The sequence below is a fragment of the Equus caballus genome, chromosome 29, assembly GCF_041296265.1.
Source record: "Equus caballus isolate H_3958 breed thoroughbred chromosome 29, TB-T2T, whole genome shotgun sequence".
Classification (NCBI taxonomy): domain Eukaryota; kingdom Metazoa; phylum Chordata; class Mammalia; order Perissodactyla; family Equidae; genus Equus; species Equus caballus.
The window spans coordinates 25,805,045-25,826,539 of NC_091712.1; the positions used below are offsets into that span (position 1 = coordinate 25,805,045).

General features: G+C 38.1%; 1 protein-coding gene across 29 annotated transcripts in view; it reads right to left on the minus strand.

Annotated features, from left to right (window-relative positions):
• Nucleotides 1–21,495, minus strand: part of MLLT10 (MLLT10 histone lysine methyltransferase DOT1L cofactor) — a 256,175-nt gene that overhangs the window by 97,243 nt on the left and 137,437 nt on the right. For all 29 annotated transcript variants that reach the window (XR_011433954.1, XR_011433951.1, XR_011433952.1 and 26 more), the window contains one exon: nucleotides 3,060–3,155. Coding sequence is in view for 25 of the 29 variants with exons in the window: in XM_070255103.1 (XP_070111204.1) it covers nucleotides 3,060–3,155 (96 nt within the window). In the remaining 4 variants the exon portion in view is untranslated. The remainder of the gene's footprint in view (nucleotides 1–3,059; nucleotides 3,156–21,495) is intronic.

A 21,495-nucleotide genomic window follows, 5' to 3' on the forward strand; every position in this document is an offset into this window, starting at 1 on the left:
AGATTTCAATACACAACTAGATGATCTTTTATAGCTTCCAATCTCAGTTCCTAGACAGCCTCTCTTCCAATGATCTTATCTTCAGCCCCTCCACCCCTGAACACATCCTAGACTCTGATATTACTAAATATTTGCAACCCTTCAATAATCTCTATTGCATACATCCTACTCTCTGACTACCTCGCATATTTCCAATTCACTCTCTACTACTCCAACAATCCTTTCATTCTGCCAGGAACTACAATTTATTAACCATTAATTATTAGTGTCCTTCATCCTCTATTGTCCTCACTTCCCTATCTACTGAGCATAAATATGATTCATCTTTATAACCTCCCTTGCTCTCAACACTTTCACTGTACTCATATGGTAAAATAATAACCTGATTAAACCACACTCTGCAACCACATGCATACAGGTAAACAAGATTGGGGAAAAATAAAAAGCTGAGCGAACTGGTCACACTTTAAATTTTCGACCATGAACTTCAAGTGGAACCCTGTGGCCACTCAGCAATCATACCACATTTCCCTAGTAAATTTTCTTTCCCATTATTCTAGTTAACTCTCTTTTTTTTTTTTTTGCTTGACTCTCTACACTCCTCTCTCACCCTCACATCTGATAACTTTGTTCTCACTTCACTGAGAAAACCTAAAGTTGCCAGATTTACCACAAATTCCCACCACTACGTCTATCTATGCCCAGTGCATACTCCCCCATCTTTTGCCTACCCTTCTGTTATTAAAGCCAACTTTTCTACTCGACAGTAGATCCCATCCCTTCTCATATTCTTAAGGACATCAATCCAACAATTTCCCTCTCTCTATTGGATCATTCCTCTAGCACACAAATATGCTATTCTCTCTCTCATTTAAAAAGCACCCTTTCTTATCTCTACTTCTCTGACCAGTTATCACCCATTTCTCTGCTCCCGTTTATAAGCAAAGCTCCTCAAAGCAATTATTTATACCCATTGTCTGACTTTTCTCCTATTTTCTCTCAAACCCATTCTTATCAGCCATTTGCCTCCACCAGTACATTAAAACTGCTCATCAAGGTTGCTAATGATCACCATACGACTAAATACAATGGCTAGTCCTCATATTATTACATGACACAATTTACTTATTTCCTCTTTTCTTTAACTTGGCCTCCAAGCATATCACATCCTCTTGGAATTCTTCCAAACTCTGGCCTCTTCTCACAGTCGTCTTTGCTGGTTGCACCCCAGATCTTTCAACATTGGAGCCTCTTCTCTTTACCTGCACTCACTCCTCCACTGGTGACTGCATCCACTCTCATGCCTTGAAATAGCTCTATATGCACACAACTCCAAAATTTACATCCAAAGTCTGGACCTCTTTCCTGCATGCCAGATTATGTAGCCAACTGGCTAATCAACATTTCTACTTGGATGTCTAACAAATGTCTCAATCCTAACATATGCAGAACAGCCACCCAAGATGTCCACGTTCTAATCCCTGAAAACTGTGATGTTACATGGCAAAAGGGACTTGGATAATATACTTAAGGTTACAGGCTTTAAAACAGGGAAATTATCCTGGATTTTCCAGGTAGGCACAATCTAATCACATGAACCCTTAAAAGAAGAGAACTTTCTCTGGCCAGAAGCAGAAGAGATGCAGCAGAGAGATTCCAAGTGTGGGAAAGATTCAACACACCACTGCTGGCTCTGAGATGGGGGGACAGATGTGCAAGGACTGAAGAAAGCCTCTAGGAGCTAACAGCAGACTGTCCTGACAGTCAGCAAGGAAATGGGCACGTTAGTCCTACAACTGCAAATCCAACCACCTGAATAAGCTTAGCAGATTCTCCCAGATGAGAATCCAAGTTATCCAAGACCTTGATTTCAGCTTTGAGAGACCCAGAGCAGAGAAACCAGCTGAGACCACCCAGACTCCTGGCATACAGAACAGTGAGACAATAGGTTTATATTGTTTTAAACTGCTAAATTTGTGGTAATTTGTTCTGGCAGCAATAGAACACTAGTACCATATCCAAAACTGAATTCCTCATCTTGCCCTCAACCTACCACATCCACAGTCTTTCCCATCTTTGTTAATAACAATTCCATTCCTTCTAGTTGTCTGGGCCAACACCCTTGGAATCATCTTTGGATCCTGTCTTTTCTCCCACACCTCTGATCTTACCTATAGGAAAGTCATGTGGGTTCTACTTTTAAATGTATTCAGAATCTGATCACCTCTCACTACGTCCACTGTTACCACTATGTCTCTCTAAATTATCTCAATAACCTCCTAATGACCTCCTTGTTTTCATTCCTGACTCTCTACAGTCTATCCACAATGAAACAGCCAAAGGACCTCTGGCTAGAGGTCCTTACAAAACCTAAGTCACAATATGTGACATTTCAGTTCAGAACCTTCCAAAGGCTCATTTTTCACTCAAACTAAAAAACAAAGTCCTTTCACTGGCTTATATAGCCCCACATGATTGGCCCCTCACCCTGGCCTCATCTCCTACTGCACTCCCCGCCTAGCTTATACTGTCCCAACCACCTGTCCCTGTCTCCATTTGTTTTCATATTAACCATATGATAATAATCTTAATATTTAACATTTACCAAGTAATGCTTACTATGAATCAGACATTGTTCTCATTGCTTTACATGTAATTGTCTCATTTAATTCCAGTAATTATTTCCCCCACTTTACAGATGATGAAACTGAGCTATAAGGAGAGAGGTTAATTAACTTGTCTAAAAGCTCAGTCAGTAAGTGGCAAAGCCAGAATTCAAAGTCATAGGTGGACAAATCCCACTCTATAGTCCAAATTCTTAACCTCAATGCCTCCCCACTTGTTATCCTTACTTAACATTCTTCACAAACAAGTATAGAATAAAGAGAAGGTAGGATGAAGAACTAAGAAATGGGAATTCTAAAGTGCTTATTGTAGGGTTAGAGAGGTGGGAAAAGTTAGAGGGAACTAGGACACTGGGAATGAAAATACTTCTCACAGTTAAAAGTCAGCACATAACTAGTTATTATATAAAACAAAATACGGCACTTAAAACTTACTTTTTCTGTAGTAACAGTCAAGGAAGGAACCAATGCAGGTGATGGTTCTGGTTGCTTCTTGTGTTTTTGTTTATGTTTGTCTTTTTCTTTATATTTCTAAAAATGAAGAGAAGTAAAATTCAATTTAAATCATAACATATATATACACACACACACACACACAATAAAGATGAGATTCTTTTATAATTTAGTAATTTAAAAAGGTAATGAATCTTGCCAAAAAATAACTTTAAAAATCACTTCTTCTACAACTCAACAAAAAAATCAAACAACCCGATCAAAAAATGGGCAGGAGACATGAACAAACATTTCTCCAGGGAAGATATATGGATGGCCAATAGACACATGAAAAGATACTCATCATCACTAACCATCAGGGAAATGCAAGTCAAAACCACACTAAGATATCACCTTACATCTGCTAGAATGGCAAAAATAACCAAAACAAAAACTAACAAATGTTGGAGAGGTTGTGGAGAAAAAGGAACCCTCATACACTGGTGGTGGGAATGCAAACTGGTGCAGCCACTATGGAAAACAGTATGGACATTTCTCAAAAGATTAAAAATAGAAATACTATATGACCCAGCCATCCCACTACTGGATATCTATCCAAACAACATGAAATCAGCAATTCCAAAAGTCCCATGCACTCCTGTGTTCACTGCAGCATTATTTACAATAGCCAAGACATGGAAGCAACCTAAGTGCCCATCAACTGATGATTGGATAAAGAAGATATGACATATGCATACAATGGAATAACACTCAGCCATAAAAAATGATAAAATTGTCCCATTGACAACAACATGGATGGACCTTGAGGGTATTATGTTAAGTAAAATAAGCCAGATAGAGAAGACGAGCTCTGTATGACTGCACTCATAGGTGGAAGTTAAACACGTAGACAAAGAGAACTGACTGGTGGTTACCAGGGGAAAGGGGGGGTAGGGGGTGGGCACAAAGGGTGAAGTATGCACACCAGTGAAAATGCGAATATATATGTCATTATGGAATAATACAGAACTCTGGTCCTATGCGATAGACACATCAAGAAACACATCCTGAGACGAGGACTGCAAATGTTCAGTAGAACAGACTGTGAACAGATTATATTCATATTATTAGCCTGTAAAATAGGAAATCTAATGACTTTCACTAAAGAGATTGGCTGATTTTAATAGATCAATAGAACAAAAGGAAATTCCAGGAAAAGACTCAATCATATATAAATACTTAGCATATGATAAGGAAGGGATTCCAAATCAGCAGTGAAAGACTGAAATCACTTAATAATGGTACTAGAAAACCTGGTAAATCATTTGGGGAAATGTTTCTTATACAAAATAAAATAAAATCCAGATGGATTAAAGAAATAAATAAAAATTAAAATAATCTGAGAGTCTGGAAGATTTCAAAAATCTTTAATTTTAAGGAAGGAAAAACTTTCCTAAGTGTAAAAACAAAGTAAAAAATCAGAAAGGGAAAAGGCAGGTTTAGCTATTCAAATATGAAATACTTCTACATCAGTTTAAAAACCATTAAAAAGCAAAAAACAAACTGAGAAATGAATAAAGTTAACATGTTCCATTTTTAGTGCTGTTTAAATTTTTTATAAATCAGTAAGAAAAAAATACATATATATGCCATAGAACAATGTACAAAGGGCAATTCACAAAGAAATGATCACTAAACAACAACAGCAGCAAATGTGCAACCCAGCTAATAAAGAGCTAAAGATATTTTTCTCTGACCTAGTGATCAAAGCTGTTGTTTTGTTTTTAATGATAAGATTCAATGTTGCCCAGGTTATAGTGAAATGAGCACTTGCACACATTACGAGAGAATGTAAATAGGTAAAGGACAAAAAAAAGCAAGAATCAGAAACCATATAAAGGGGCCAGCCCGTGGCGAGTGGTTAAGTTCATGTGCTCTGCTTCGGCGGCCCAGGGTTTCGCCAGTTCAAATCCTGGACGCAGACATGGCACCACTCATCAAGCCACATGGAGGCAGCATCCCACATCCCACAACTAGAAGGACCTACAACTAAAACTACACAACTATGTACCGGGGGGCTTTGGGGACGAAAAGGAAAAATAAAATCTATAAAAAAAAAAAAAGAAAGAAAGAAAAGAAACCATATAAAGTTCTGCGTGCTGTGCTTCTGTGGTCCAGGTTCGTGGATTTGGATCCTGGGTATAGATATACTCCACTCATCAGCCACGCTGTGGAGGCATCCCACATAAAAAGATTAGAGGGAAACTGGCAAGGGATGTTAGCTCAGGGCGAATCTTCCTCACCAAAAAACCAAAAGAATTAGAAACCATAAAAATGTTGTCTGACCTAGTAATTTCTCCTCTAGGAGGTGAACAAAGGTTTAAATACAGTTTATTATACTACTATTTGCAACGAGAAAAAACCTGAAAACAATATGAATGTCCACGAAGACGTGGTTGAAAAAATTATTATACAACCATATAATGGCCATTAAAATAAGCAAGTTCTGAAGGAATATTTAAGAGATTTAGAAAAATGGTTAATAATGATATGAGTTTTACTTTAAAAATTTATGCAAGGAGAGAAAACAACCAGAAGGAAATAAACCATACTGGATATTTTTATGTAAAACCACAGGTCAAGATAACCAGTGTCACTCCAAACTGAATTAGTGTGTATAATTAACAATAAAAATAACCAGAATTGTAGCAGTTTGTAGTTTACAAATATATATAAAACATATATGATCTAATTTAATCCTTAAAACAGCGCTGTGAGGATCTATTTCTATAGATCAGAAAGATCAGAAAGGAATGGCTTAAACAAACACTAAGTGGACTCTTTTATGTATATTCCCCCAAGAAACTTAACTAAAACCTTTTAAAAAGCAGATTTCTAAAAATTGAAAGAAAAAAAAATAGGTAAGGTACCCATGATGAGAAATTCTAAAACTGAAATTGAAAAGAGTGAGGGAAGGAAGGAAGAGATAAGGAGAGAAAAGTTTAAATTCTAAAGCAGCTTTAGTTCCAGAATGAACTATTTTCCATGTAAAGAAGCTAGGACAATTACATAGGAGTTTTTAACCTAAATTTAGAGCAAGACAAACAACAAAGAGACAGTTGATCTTTCTAGTGTTCAAATTGGAATGAGTAAACAAATTGTTAAAGGAAAATTAAAGTACAAGACAATAGAGATAATACTTAAAATAAGCTCATGTCTTCAGATCCAATCTCAGAGTTTTGGAGAGTACACACGTAACCACTAAACCATTGACAGAAATGTCTGGGCTAAATTAGAAAGTGAATTCTGGAAAGAAGGCAATATTGACCTTGAGGTTACTTCTCAGAAGAATATTAGACTAAATTATTGACAAAGGTTTGCTAGCATCAAGGAAAGAATTTCATTATCACTATGTGCCAAGAAGGGTTCATCAGCAAAGCTCAATATCAGAAATTAATATTTAGCCATATTATAAGAAAGAAAATGAATATTAGTTGTTTTAAGATAACTCAATTCTCTGTGTTTGGATTGAGTGAATTTCTAAGTAAGAAAAGAATGCCTACGTCCCAGTAACTCCCAGTGCTTAAAAAGGTAATTCGAAATCACATCAAATCTTTCCACTGTTAATAAGTGAAAAAACAAATGGACAAAACTAGTGAAAGCAACATAGCAAACAACAACCCAACAGCAATCCAAACTGGAGGGATGGCAGGGGTAGACAATAATGCATTCAACAAAAACTGGTGACCAAGCAGAGAAACAGATTTTAGAAACACAGCAGTAATAGCCCTGGACTGAGCTGTAGGACTCAGCTCTTAATCCTTCTTCCGATTCCTTAAAATTCTGAGAATATCACAAAACCCCTCAAATCTGGAGAGAAGTAATATCCTCACACAGCTGAGAGATTAAAATCTAGTACACAACATTTAATCAAGTATTAGAAAAGAGAGCTGAGCCTGGGGTTCCATCAAAAACTGCATACTGCCCTAGCTGAGCTTTTATACTGCAACCTTGCCACTCCCTCTGGCTTCATAAAGAGGCAAAATACTTAGCTCTCCAATCCTAGTCTCAAAAATGGTGAGAAGAGATTCAAGAAATTACCTAAATTATAATGGAGCAAATGTCTAAAAAGAGCCTCTCAAAAATGAACAAGATGAAAAAAGTTGCACGGCAAAGAGACTACAGCCAAAAAGTAAACAACATAAAGAGCATGACATGTATAGGAAAACTAAAGACCTTAACCTAGGAGTAAATATAACTCAGCGTAAAGACAGTTCTCAGGGCCTACCTCACATACTAGGGGGCTCCAGAGTTTTATTTTTCCATTGGACAGGGAGCTGAGGCAATCTAGGTGCTGCTGGGACCTTGGCGGGTGGAAGGGACGCTACAGACATTGTTTTGAAGCTGTCTGACTGGCAAACACTGCTCCTACATGGATTGTATGCTGTAGATTAATAATCATAAAAAAGCAAAACTGCCCCCCAAAAAACCCTGCCCCGTGCAAATAAAACTTAATTCTTAATTCTAGGTTCAAACAAAGCTCAAGAATGAGATGATAAAACAGAAAAACGTAAAAAAGAAATTCGAGATTGCAGAACCAAAGTAACTTAAAAATTAAAACGGAAGTAGTAAATAGAAAGTGCAAGGAAAAGAATATACATCGTTGAAAATAAAAATACTGCTGAAAGAAAAACATGAAATGATCACAGTAATGCAAATGAAAAAAATAGCAGATATTAAAGCAATTAGAGAGAAACTCATACCTTTTAAGAAAACAAAGATGATCAAACTCAAGGATAACTTGTGTCCCTTAAGGTAGACAATCCAACAAATGGAGAACAGAAGATGTATTCAAACATAAAGGTCCATAAAATAAAAATTTTAAAAAAGCATTCTGAAAAGTAGACTATTTACCAGTGAGACTTACTGTAGTCAAACTCAGCAGAATGCAAGGGGTGGGGTGGGTGGGGTGGGGGGGGTGGGGGAGTCTTCAGTCCTCTCCACAGCAATATTCTAGGCCCACTGTCTACATTCTCAGGAGAAACAAAGTGTGACCCAATGATACTAAGCACAGCCAAGACATAGTTCAAAACTAAGGCAAGAAGGAAACATTTCCCATTATGAAGGAATTCAGAGAATACAGGTCCTAAGAACTTGCTCTTGAAAAAAGTTACTTGACAATAAAATTCAACCAATTTAAGAGATGACATAAAAAAGTTACTGGAGAAGCTGTGGTAAAAGGACTGGTAATAACCATCTAACAATTTTAAATTAAACAACAAATACCTAAACAACTCTGAGGATTACATTTACAGAAGAGAATGCCACAGACCTGAAAAATGTAACATACAGATCTTTAAAAACAAACAAACTGGACAGCAGGAAACAAGAGGAGCATGGGGATACTATTAGCCTTTAATAGCGGGAGCTCAGTACAGATTTTGAAGCATGTAATTAAAACAAAACATAAAAGTTTGCCCCCCAACATAACTACACATAAAGCCCTTCCTTGAAGACAAAGTCCCCCATTTTCTTTGGCTGATCCCGCTCGCATCCTCATAAAGTAGCCCCACAGTCCTGCACAGAGGTGAACACGGGTATGTCTAGTCAATTAAGATAAAACTATTCTCCTTAGCCACTAACTACTTTAGGTCTGGGATGGGTTTAGGTCCGAATAATAAAACAGAAGGGGTAATTTTCTGTGAGAGGCTGGGAATGTCTCTCTCTTAAAAAGGTACTCCCTTCCCACCTAGAGATGCTCAAGTATTAGGCCGTGACCCCTGAACAACTGCAGTGACCTGGCAACTATGCTAGGAAAAGCCACGAGAACCACAAAAACAACAATGCCTGGCCACTGCTGAATGGCTATCATTAAATTAAACAATCTGAGAAAAGCCTAGCCTCTGAACTTCTTATGCAAAACAAGAAATTTCCTATTTCTTTAGCAATATTCTGTTACAGCTAAAAGCATCCTAACTGGAAAGACAGTCTTACCTCTCAATGATTTTGTTTTCCTAATCTCTACTATTAAACTTAAAGGTATCTTTAAGGAAATAATATTTCTTGTGGTAAGGAAATTTGTTTTTTCTTTTCTTCTTTTTTTTTGGTGAGCAAGATTGGCCCTGAGCTAACATCTGTTGCCAATCTTTCCTCTTTTTGCTCAAGGAAGATCATCCCTGAGCTAACATCTGTGCCAATCTTCCTCTATTTTGTATGTGGGATGCCACCACAGCATGGCTTAACAAGTGATGTATAGGTCCACACCCAGGATCCAAATCCACGAACCCTGGGGCCAGCCGCCAAAGTGGAGTATGCAAACTGAACCACGTCGTCACTGGGCCAGCCCTAGGAAATTTTACTTTCAGTTCAATGTCACCTATTTTACTTCACTTTCTTTTTCTTCTATAAAGCCAAGAAAATGACCTTAATACATTTTTTTAACTTTTTATTAAGATTATACTTTACAACCTTGTGAAATTTCAGTTGTACATTATTGTTACTCATGTTGTAGGTACACCACTTCACCCTTTGTGCCCTCCCCCCAGACCCCCTTTTCCCTAGTAACCATCAATCAATTCTCTTTGTCTCTATGTTTAACTTCCACCTATGAGTGGAGTCATACAGAGTTTGTCTTTCTCTGTCTGGCTTATTTCACTTAACATAATACCTTCAAGGTCCATCCACACTGTTGTGAATGGGACGATTTTGTCTTTTTTGTGGCTGAGTAGTATTCCATTGTATATATATACCCTATCTTCTTTATCCAATCATCAGTTGATGGGCATTTAGGTTGCTTCCATGTCTTGGCTATTGTAAATAATGCTGCAATGAACATAGGGGTGCATGGAACTTCTGGAATTGCTGATTTCAGATTCTTAGGATAGATACCCAGTAGTGGGATGGCTGGGTCCTAAGGCATTTCTATTTCTAATTTTTTGAGAAATCTCCATACTGTTTTCCATAGTGGCTGCACCAGTTTGCATTCTGACTTTAATATTTTTTAAAAAGTTAGCATTACATCATTTAACAAAATAATTTTTATCTAACCATCCTTTTAATCTATCTATCTATGTGTGTGTGTGTATATATATATATATATATGTATAAAAAAGAAAACATCTGGAATGTTTATTCCTTAGTAGTATTGATGGATACTCCTGGATGGTGAATTCTGGAGTACAGTTTTTTTTAATTAACTTGCATTTTTAAAAAATGTTCTGCCTTGTTTGAATTTTTAATAATTGAATACGGCTTAACAGAAAGAACAGGCTAAAATGAGGTAGAGACAGCTAGCTATTCACCAAACCCATTTCTTTTTCTTACTCAGAATATGACTAGACATTTCCCAGTTTCCTATGCAGTTAGATGTGGCCATTTAACTGGATTCTAGGCAAATGCAATCTGAATGAAAAATGATGTGTGTCACCTCTAGGCCTGGTCCTTAAAAGTCACAACTATTTAGTGTCCATGCTCCTTCCTCTTCCAGAGATTCATGCAAATGAGCATGGCAGCCTTGGAAGCAACACTGAAAAGAAGGCTGAGTCAAAGGGAAGGAAGCTAAGTTCCTGGTCCATGGCTTGGAAGAAAACTGTCTGCCAATCAAGAACACTTGTTTTAGACTTCACTGTGAATGAAAACTAAACACTGTATTAAGCCACTCTTAATTTGAGAATTATTATGTGTCGGGAGACAATTCTATGTGAGTCTACTGTTTCTGCATGTCTTGCAAGTGAGGCAATGACTTGCCCATTGTTCTGGACTATCTTTTCAAGTTTGTTTATATAATGAACAGACTTAGAAGACAGAGTGTCCGCCTTAAGACTAAAGGGCAGCCATGCTTACCACCCACTGCAAAAGATTCAAGTGCCCTAAGCTCAGGGTTCCTGTACAGCAATGCAAAAGACTGCATGAGCAGATGTCATCTGGCCCTCTTTGTGTTGCCCTTTGGAAACTGGGTCTCTACTGCTATCACACTAAGTAATAAACTGCCCTTCATCTCTTACCCAGAATTCTCCTGTCTCCTAAGTAGTTACTTTACAAGTAGGGTAAAAACCACAGACCTCTTTCACCATTCTTGACAGTTTGATGGTGAGAATGTGATACTGTCAGAGACACGGCTTTCTGGAAGAGGAAGGATAAGGGCCTCGCAGACCAATTAATGGGATTTGAGGGAAGTCTATGGGAATGGGTAAGAAACATATTGAGCAAACTGTATGGTCAATCAGGCAGTAAATGGTCCTTCATTTTATTGCTTGATAATGAGGAGGAATTGAGGACATGGTTGCAGGCTGAATACTAGGAAATACATTCTAAGAGAGTTGCCCAAATGATGTTCTGGTGGTTCTAAACCTCCTCCAGGTAAGAGGACTTCCTCACCAATCTGACAGGAAGCTTCAGTTCCATCCCAGTGTAATAATTAGTACTAAGATTCATCCTCCGTGGACAGAAGGTTCCAATCCTTTTCAGATAACAGCTACAGAGACACTTATCTATACTGAACGTGAAAGGAGAGAAACTAACAAGCAACCACTATGGGCAGAAACCAAGCAAAGCTTAGGAACTCTGACCCACTTCCTTCATCTTTAAAGCCAGCAATGTTGCAACTCTCAGATCATTCTTCCATAGTCATATCTCCCTGAGTCTCTTCTGCTGCCTCCTTTCACTTTTAAGGACCCTTGTGATTACATTGTGCCCACTGGATAATCTAAGATAATCTCCCTATCTCAAGGTCCTTTATTTACTTATATTTGCAAAGTGCCTTTTGCCGTGTAAGGTAACATATTTATAGATTCTGGAGATTAAGACTTGGATATCTTTGGGTACTATTATTTCACCTACCACAGAAGTACTGTCTGGCACTGTGAGAATGGCCTGAGTTCTACCTCATAGTGCAGTGATGACATGCATTTTTGGATCAGTTTAGTAGGAGTGAGGTTAAATAGCTGCAGCCACCCAGTGTATGCCGTTGGGTTTCAGCTTAGTTGAACTGTCTGAATCAAGCCCAGCGCTCAGGGAAAGCTCTGTGAGTTGACGTCCACATTAAGCCGACAGCTTTGCATCACGTGGTGGTGGAAGTAGCTGGCACTTTTTAATGTAAAGCTGAGATGCTGCTGGAGCCAAAAGCCAGTTGCGATCTTGAATATACCATTTCCATTTGACAAGTGAGGAATTTTGGGCCCTTCCCACATCATTAGTTGTTAAGTCTGACTTAATGTTAGCTGGCTTAGGCTGGAGAGTTACAAAGCCTCCATGGGTCAGGTGTTTAGTTTTGACAAGAGCCCACTGGCAAGCTAATAACTGCTTTTCAGAAAGGGATGCACCTGATAGCTGTGTCAGGGAGGTGGCAAGCTGAAAACCCCAGTGGGTGCCTCTGGCTGGAGGCTCTTTGCCAGAGGCTCAAATTGGCAAAATTATCAGTCACAGAAACTTGTAGCTCAAATGTGTAATGAGGATGTGGGGCCCTAAAGGTAGAGAGTGTCTATAGCTTGTTGTACAGATTTCAGTACAACATGTTGGTTTGGGCTCCTCTCAAAGAATGCATATTTGCAGGATAGCTGATATAAAAGACCAAGTAGAATATCAAAGGGAGTCACATAGAGCCTTTAATATCGGCCTCCTTTTTGATGATGGGGGTCTGAAGAGACCTGCCACAGGGATCAGACATTGTAAATCTGCTCACATAGTTCCAAGAAACTGTACTTGGTGAGCAGCTCCCTGGATTTTATTGGGGTTTTCCAGCCAGCCCTGTTGAGAGAAGTGTGATAACATCGCAGTCAGAGCTGTTGAGACTGATGTTACTACTAACTTACCAAACAACAGTGAAAGCTTTGGAAATCAGACAACAGAGGCACTTGCACTCAATCCTGACATACGTATTGGTAGCAAATGGCAAGGCAATTTTGCTTCTCCTGGAAGCACTACAAACTTATATTGGAGGCCTTGCAACCTGCATATGAACTGATCTTGATCCTTGGGTGTGAATGGTATAGCAAAGACGCCGTTGGCAATGTCCAAGACAAGTACAAGTACCATCAATTTGTGTACTGGGTTTAGTCTGTAACAGCTGTGGCTATAAGAGCAATAACTAAACTCACTTGACAGTAATTCACTATAAGCCTCCAGCTCCCGTTAACCGCTTTTCACTGGCCGTACAGGGCTTTTGTGTTGAGATAGCGCATCTCTTACTACCCCTGCTACTTTAAGTTCTTAATCAAGGTTGAGGTTTCCCTTTGTCCCCATCTATTCATCTATTGTGTTTTCACTGGAAAGGGAAGTGGTTGGGAAGGAAAGAGGAGCAAATTTATATGTCCTATTAGCACCCCCTGCCTCATTGGGGGAATACTCTGGCACTCACGGGATGGGTAATGATAAGCATATAACACAGAGGTTTGCAACCTTTTTCTGCAAAGAACCAGATAGTAAATGTTTTAGGCTTTGCAGACCCCCATACAGTCTCTGCTACATATTCTTCCTTTTTTTAAAAAAAGCTCTTTGAAAATGTAAAAATCATTGCTAGCTTGGGTGCCATAGTTTGCTGACTGCTGTATAACACGTCATTTCCTACTACATCTTCGGATGTATAAGCAGTAACAAAAGTACAGTTAGTTGCCAAAAGGCCTGGCCTACAAAGTCATGTTAGCTTTCTTACCCCACTGTTAATCTGTCCACTGAATCCTGGTGCCTTTTTCTTCCATGGGTCTAGGTAGGATAGTGATAGAGCCATAAAAATTTGTGTCTCTCCTCTCTCCAAATTCCCCACCATACTTGGATGGGTGCATATCGCCATTGATTCCTCCTTGGGATAGGGAAACCTCATCTCCATCTCTAATATTTTTCTTCTTAAAGCAACTGTGGTCACCTTCAAGGGTGAGGAGGTTGAGTAAGATTTAGAGATTGTGGGTGTAGAAAGCGGCTCCACACCATTAAATGAGTCTTTGTATTTACTTTCAATTGCAAAGGGCATGATGGCTGTTTGTGGGTCAACCAAATAAATTTCCCATTTTTTCAGCACTCCTAATGCTCTATATTGTGATGTCCTCGTGGGTGACACCATTTATTTCAGCCCTGAGAACCCCTTGACTCAGCAGCCAGTTTGTACCCTCTGGTTGACTGGATCTAGGCTCACACAGCAGGGACCTGTTTTGGAGAGCTTGGCTTAATCTGGGACCTCTGTTACCCCATTACTAAGATAACCTCTCAGGTTTTCATCTAGTTTCGGTAGCTGCTAGTTTCATAAGGGTTGGGAGAATTTTTCAGGGTGGCAGTGCTGGCTGGTTGTAAGAATTTATCTAGATTTCTCATTTTCCAGTGGGTCACCTTTATCACATTGTAAATGCTTTATTAACATTGGAAAGCCAATCTGGGGCATTAAGAGCCTGAATATTATTTAAGATCTCAACTATAATTTCCCATGGGAGTTGGTCTATCTCTGGGAAATCTCCCTAGAAGACCAAAGCTGCCTTCTCACAACCAGGACTCACTGCAAAAAACTTTGAGATCTTTTACTGTCATCTCTAAGTGAATTTGAAGTTTGCAGGGTAACTGCAAGAGGTGTTGAACTGTAAGACAGCTGAGCTGTTGCCATTCTTCCTTAACATACATTAAGGGGCCAGCCCGGTGATGCAGCGGTTAAGGGCGCACGTTCCACTTCGACGGCCTGGGGTTTACGGGTTCGGATCTTGGGTGCGGACATGGTACTGCTTGGCACGCCATGCTGTGGTAGGCGTCCCATGTATAAAGTAGAGGAAGATGGGCATGATGTTAGCTCAGGGCTAGTCTTCCTCAGCAAAAAGAGGAGGATTGGTGGCAGTTAGCTCACGGCTAATCTTCCTCAAAAAAAAAAAAAGGCGTTAAGTGCCCCACCCCCTCAACTCACAGAGCTTTCCCTGAGCGCTGGGCTTGATTCAGACAGTTCAACTAAGCTGAAACCCAACGGCATACACTGGGTGGCTGCAGCTATTTAACCTCACTCCTACTAAACTGATCCAAAAATGCATGTCATCACTGCACTATGAGGTAGAACTCAGGCCATTCTCACAGTGCCAGACAGTACTTCTGTGGTAGGTGAAATAATAGTACCCAAAGATATCCAAGTCTTAATCTCCAGAATCTATAAATATGTTACCTTACACGGCAAAAGGCACTTTGCAAATATAAGTAAATAAAGGACCTTGAGATAGGGAGATTATCTTAGATTATCCAGTGGGCACAATGTAATCACAAGGGTCCTTAAAAGTGAAAGGAGGCAGCAGAAGAGACTCAGGGAGATATGACTATGGAAGAATGATCTGAGAGTTGCAACATTGCTGGCTTTAAAGATGAAGGAAGTGGGTCACAAAGCAACGAATGTGGTTATACTGTAGAGTTGGAAAAGTTAAGGAAACAAACTATGCAAACACACAAAGGAATTAATAATAAGCGATTTAATAATCACTTTAACTTCTCTCTGCCTGATTAACAAGTATATCTATTTTCAACATTTAATACTAAAGCTTTTTCTTCCTCTAGGGATAAAAGTCCTCATCAGCCCTTCTCAACAGAGAGTCTCCCTTTTCACGACTTCAGCAAAGACTTCTTACTCCATTAACATCTCTTGCTCCAGCTTCATATTCCTATTTGCCTATAAATGTATATGTAACTACTACATTATATTCAATTCAAATAAAATTAGAATTTCTCCCAAATCAGTTCTTAATTACTCAAAAGTTGTCAACAACACTATCTCTATTCCATTACCCTCACACTTAAAACTTTAGGTTTGTAAAAATGTAAGCATTTTACATGGTTTCACTGTGTTCAAAAAACAGGAAGAACAGGAAGAACAGTAAGGTACAAAAGATAGGGATCAGCTTTGAGACACAGAGCCTGGCATTAAGACATATACTAATGACAACTAGCAGCATAGAGGTGAAATGAAAAAAGAAGAAAATCATGTAAAAGATATCCAAACCAAGAGCTACAGTGTGAGCGATACAAGACAGACAAAGTGCAGCTTCATCAGAAAGCTAGAACTAAGGAAGTGCTGGATGTGCACTGAGATGGAAATAAGAAAAGAGAAAAATGAAGACTGAAGAAAATCAATGTTTGACAGAATAACTGGAGCATGAAAAAAACCCAAAAAACCCCAAAATTTACAATCCATATATCTGATAAGGGGTTAATATCCAAAATATACAAAGAACTCATACATTTCAACAACAAATAAACAACCCAATTAACAAAGGGCAAAAGATCTGAACAGACATTTCTCCAAAGAACATATACAGATGGTCAACAGGTACATGAAAAGATGTTCAACATTATTAACTATCAGGGAAATGCAAATCAAAACTACAATGAGATATCACCTCACTCCTGTCAGAACGGCTATAATTAACAAGACAGGAAACAACAAGTGTTGGAGAGGATGTGGAGAGAAGGGAACCTTCATAAGGGCTGGTGGGAGTACACACTGGTGCAACCACTATGGAAAACAGTATGGAGATTCCTCAAAAAATTAAGAATAGACCTACCATATGATCCAGCTATTCCACTGCTGGGTATTTTTCCAAAGAACACGAAAACACAAACGCATAAAGGTACAGGCACCCCCATGTTCACTGCAGCCTCATTCACAATAGCCAAGACTTGGAAGCAACCTGGGTGCCCATCAAAGGATGACTAGATTAAAGAAGATGTGGTATGTATACACAATGGAATACTACTCAGCCATAAGAAATGATGAAATTCAGCCACTTTGTGACAACATGCATGGACCTTGAGGGTATTATGCTAAATGAAGTAAGTCAGAGAGAAAAAGTCAAATACCATATGATCTCACTTATAATGTAGAAGATAAAAACAATGATGAAAACACACAAAAACAGAGATTGGACTGGCGGTTACCAGAGGGGAAGGGCGAAGTGTGGAGGGTGAACAGGGTAATTAGACACGTGTGTGGTGATGGATGGTAATTAGTCTTTGGGTGGTGTACATGATGTAATCTACAAAGAAATCAAAACACATAATGATGTACACCTGAAATTTATATAATGTTATAAACCAAGGTTATTGCAATAAAAATATATAAATAAATAAAAACATATTTCAGAGTCAAATAGATTAATTAATTGATAACTCTATACTAAAAAAAAAACTGGTCTAGACTCTTCAAAAATGTCAACGTCATGAGAGGCAGACTGAGATTAAAGGAGACTAAAAGACACAAGCACTAAATGCAATGGTTAATACCTGATTGAATCCCGCATCAATTTCCTTTTAAAGCAGCTACGAAGGATATTACTGAGACAACCAGGAGATATTTGCACATGGATTGTACACTAGATAGTGGTAGTAGTATATTAATGTTAAATTTCCTAAGTAAGATAACTACACTCTAGCAATGCAGAAGTATGTCCTTCTCAGAAGATACACGCTTAACCATTTAGAGATGAAGTGTCACAATGTGAGCAACTAATTCTCAAATGGCCATAGATTTTTTCAATGTCTATATATTTTATGTATATGTATAAGGATGAAGATAAATCAAATGTGGTAAAATGTGAAAAACTGTTGAATCCAGGTTAAACATATACAGTTGCTCTTTGTATTGCTCAGATAAATTTCCTATACTATTAAAATCTTTTAAAATAAAAAGGTGAAAATAAACTAATTATGGTATAACCATAATTGTTAACACTTTGGTAAATTTTCTTCCAGGCTTCTACATAAAAATCCTAAGCAAAATTGGGATTATACTAAATATACACTTTTGTATGCTGCATTTTTCACTTATATTAAAAATCCCTTTGCACATCATTTGTCTTCTAAATCATAATTTTAAATGTAATAATATTAACTAACACTAAGATGCTATTGAGTTTTCTGCCTAGACAACCAGATTTTCAAGAAGTACTTTACTATGTGCCAAGGCATTTTACATGTATTAAATTTAATTTTTACAACAACCCTATGAGGTTAGGTACTAATATCACCTTGATACAATGAGGAAACTGGGGCACAACATAATATCGCATTCTACTGATGTGCCAAAACTTTTTGTCTAGTATGGGCCATTTATATCATTTCTAAATGTTAGCTACTATAAACGGCTAAATAGTGACAAATAACAAAAATCTTAAAGTTTATATCTAATACTTATTAGGTAAAATGACAGAAACTTTAAGTTTCCTTGTCATACCATATTTAACGGATTCTAAGAAACTTATTTAAATCTCTAAAATTTGGGTGTATATTACAACAATCCTGTGTCCTCTTGGCATCCTTTTTTCTTTCTTAGAGGTACGTAAAATAAAGATGCATCTTACAATGAGTGGTAAATCAGATTAGATGAAACATAGTAGTTAAACAGCTTTTCAAAAAAGTCACACTTATTAACACTCATTGCTTGTAGCTACACTTCTGAAATATACAAAAGAAAAATCATATGGAAAGAGCACAAAAGTTTAAAAATATAAACTGGGCTCTCTCACTATTAATGCCCCCAAATATACAACTTTGGACGAACTGCTTAATGTCAATGTGACTCTGCAGATTTTCAATTTCTGGTTTTTTCCTTAGGAATTGAGCATGATGTCTTGAATTCAGTAGATGCTTCATAAACATTTATCAAATTCAATTAAATATTCATGTCCCTATTTATTCATCTATGAAAAAGGAAACTAAACTAGATAACAAATATATTAACAAATATTTGTATTATTAATGGAAAACAATTTGTTATAGTCACTTAATCTCCATAATGCTATGATTTTAGATAGCTGGAATGGAACAATGGAACACTAAAGACCTAAATGAATTTAAGCATTTCAGTCTTTACATTATGTGCAATCTCAACCTTACAAAAGATAATAACTCTGTTGAATAAAGAAGTTAGCCCTTGGTCAAATCGACTAATCGTAAAATTTCATTTCACGGACATGCCATTTAATCTACGCACTGTATTCATGTTTGTCTTCAATATTTGAATTCAAGCAAAATTTCAAAAAGGCTATTCACATCTACTTGTAACTTTCATTTTTTATTCTCTTTTGACAAAGTATCTATCCCTTCTGAGTTAAAAGCTCTTCATAAATCTCTTCTCCCAAACAATAATCAGTCCAAAAGAGAACTTCTTGGAACAAAGTAAAGGATTCATAAGAGATTCTATGATTAGCATTCCTTTTAGAACATGTGAGGGCGAGCCTGGTGGCACAGTGGTTAAGTTCACACGTTCCACTTTGGCGGCCCAGGGTTTGCCGGTTAGGATCCTGGGTGAGGACCTATACACCACTTTCAACCCAGGCTGTGGCAGACGTCCCACATATCAAATAGAGGAAGATGGGCACAGATGTTAGCTCAGGGCCAGTCTTCGCCAGAAAAAAAGAGGAAGGTTGGTGGTGGATGTTAGCTCAGGGCTAATCTTCCTCAAAAAAAAAAAGAACATGTGAAAACTTCATCATTTGTACTAATACAAAAAAATTCAATTTGTAATACATCTGATTTGTCTAACTTTTAAAGAAATGTGATTATTAAACCTCCAAGTAAAAGCTAGAAAAATTTATGAAAAAAAAAATCCATGGACTTTGGAGTCAGGCATACTTGGTCTTTAATCCTGGCTCTGTCATTTATTAATGTATATCTCTTGCTTTTGTCTGTCCACTATTTTTCTTTAGATAACTCTTCCTACTCCATATGATCTTGATAAGACCTTCAATCACAGTATCCCAACATCCCTGACCACAACAGTGGATGTGTTACCCAGATAAAGACAATACAGTCCCCAAACATCCTCAATTCCAATGGCTCTCACTTAAATTCTCCTTCAGTATGCCTACAATTACATCTTGTGCCAAAAATCATGAAAGCTCTATGCTCTTACCATACTTGCAAGCTAATAAGTTAGGCCACCAGTTGTAGGGATGCTGGAGGAAGATACAAGACTGCTGGGTTGGACACGAGGGCTTTATTACCCATAGGAACAGCAGTGGCCAGAGCGTCAGCATTTGCACCAACTCTGACAGGATGAGCTGAAGGGGGCCAGATGACACTTGCACACACACTGGGTTTCATTACATGAGAGGAACCTTGGGCTTACCGAACCCAATTCTGAACAGTAAGCATGCCTGCCAATTATCCCCGAACGAGATACTATCTATTTTCCCTGGCTGTAAGAAAATCTGCCCTTTGCTCTGGATGATGGTGCCTCCATTTTCCAAGGCTGTTCATTATACAAACAACTTTGAAAAGATAATCTGAAACAAAGGCAGTCAGGGCCTCTACTTACAAGATGTATTCATATGTGAGAGACCCACGAATTGTCTCCCAATAACTGATGCCAAAACACTCTGAAACATTACCACCACAATCTATTCTTTCTCCATAACCTTGCCGTTGATTCACACTCTTATTTGTTCTTGGACCTCACTGAGTTGCTCTAGGCCCTTGCTCCAACATTTCCTCCAAATCCCTATGCCCTCAATTCTCTAGTTTCACTTGCATCTATTATCCAACCTTGATCTCATGATCTACTGCTTGAAACATTTTTGTTTCCTTACCCTCCTCTGCTTCTTTTTGGTTTTCTTACCCTTATACCCAATCTGCCTAAGCTATCTCTCCCTTCTGCCCACACCTACTTTCTCTGCTGCTCTCCAGGTGACCAAGTTATTCACCTATGCGCCCCTTTTCTTCCTTCCCCCGCAAAACAGGGAGGGACAGAGTGTTCTTCTTGTCTGTTACTACACTTTAATCTCACATATTCCTCCCGTTATTGCCCTATTCCTCTCCTCTCCTTCATATCTTAGGTTTTTAGAAGAGTTAAGTACTCTCACTATCTACACTTCCTCATACTACTCTATTCATCTACCAATTTCAATTAGCTTCTCCTCTTACTACACTGAAACTCCTTCTCAACAACTTCTTTAACATTAATTCCAAAGGACATGTATTTATCTTCCTATTACTTGATATTTCATATGCATCTAACACTGCTGAGCACTGACCCTCCTTCTTGAAATATCCACTTCCCCTGGATTCGAAAATACCAATCTCTCCTAATTTTCTTCCTGTATTTATAGCTACTTCTTGATTCCTTTGTAGACTCCTCCCTTGCCCATTACTGATGAAGTAAAAAATGGAGAAAGGGAAGAAAGCTCTAATTTACAGTAGAATGCTAAATAACGGATACAGAATGAATGATGGAATTAGAAAATCACCTTTTGTCAGACATTATTTATTTCAGATAGAATCATCAATCAATGCTAAGACCTGTGGGTAAAAGTTGATAAGAAACAGGATATTTGTCCAATTCTTAGGGTATCATAGCCAGCTTCTAAGATAGTTCCCAATAGTCTTTGTTACTAGGTAGTACCCACCCACACTGAACAGGCTGTCCTATGTAACCAACAGAATATTGCAAAAATGATTGTGTGCCTTACAAGTGGTTAAAATGGCAAATACTTTA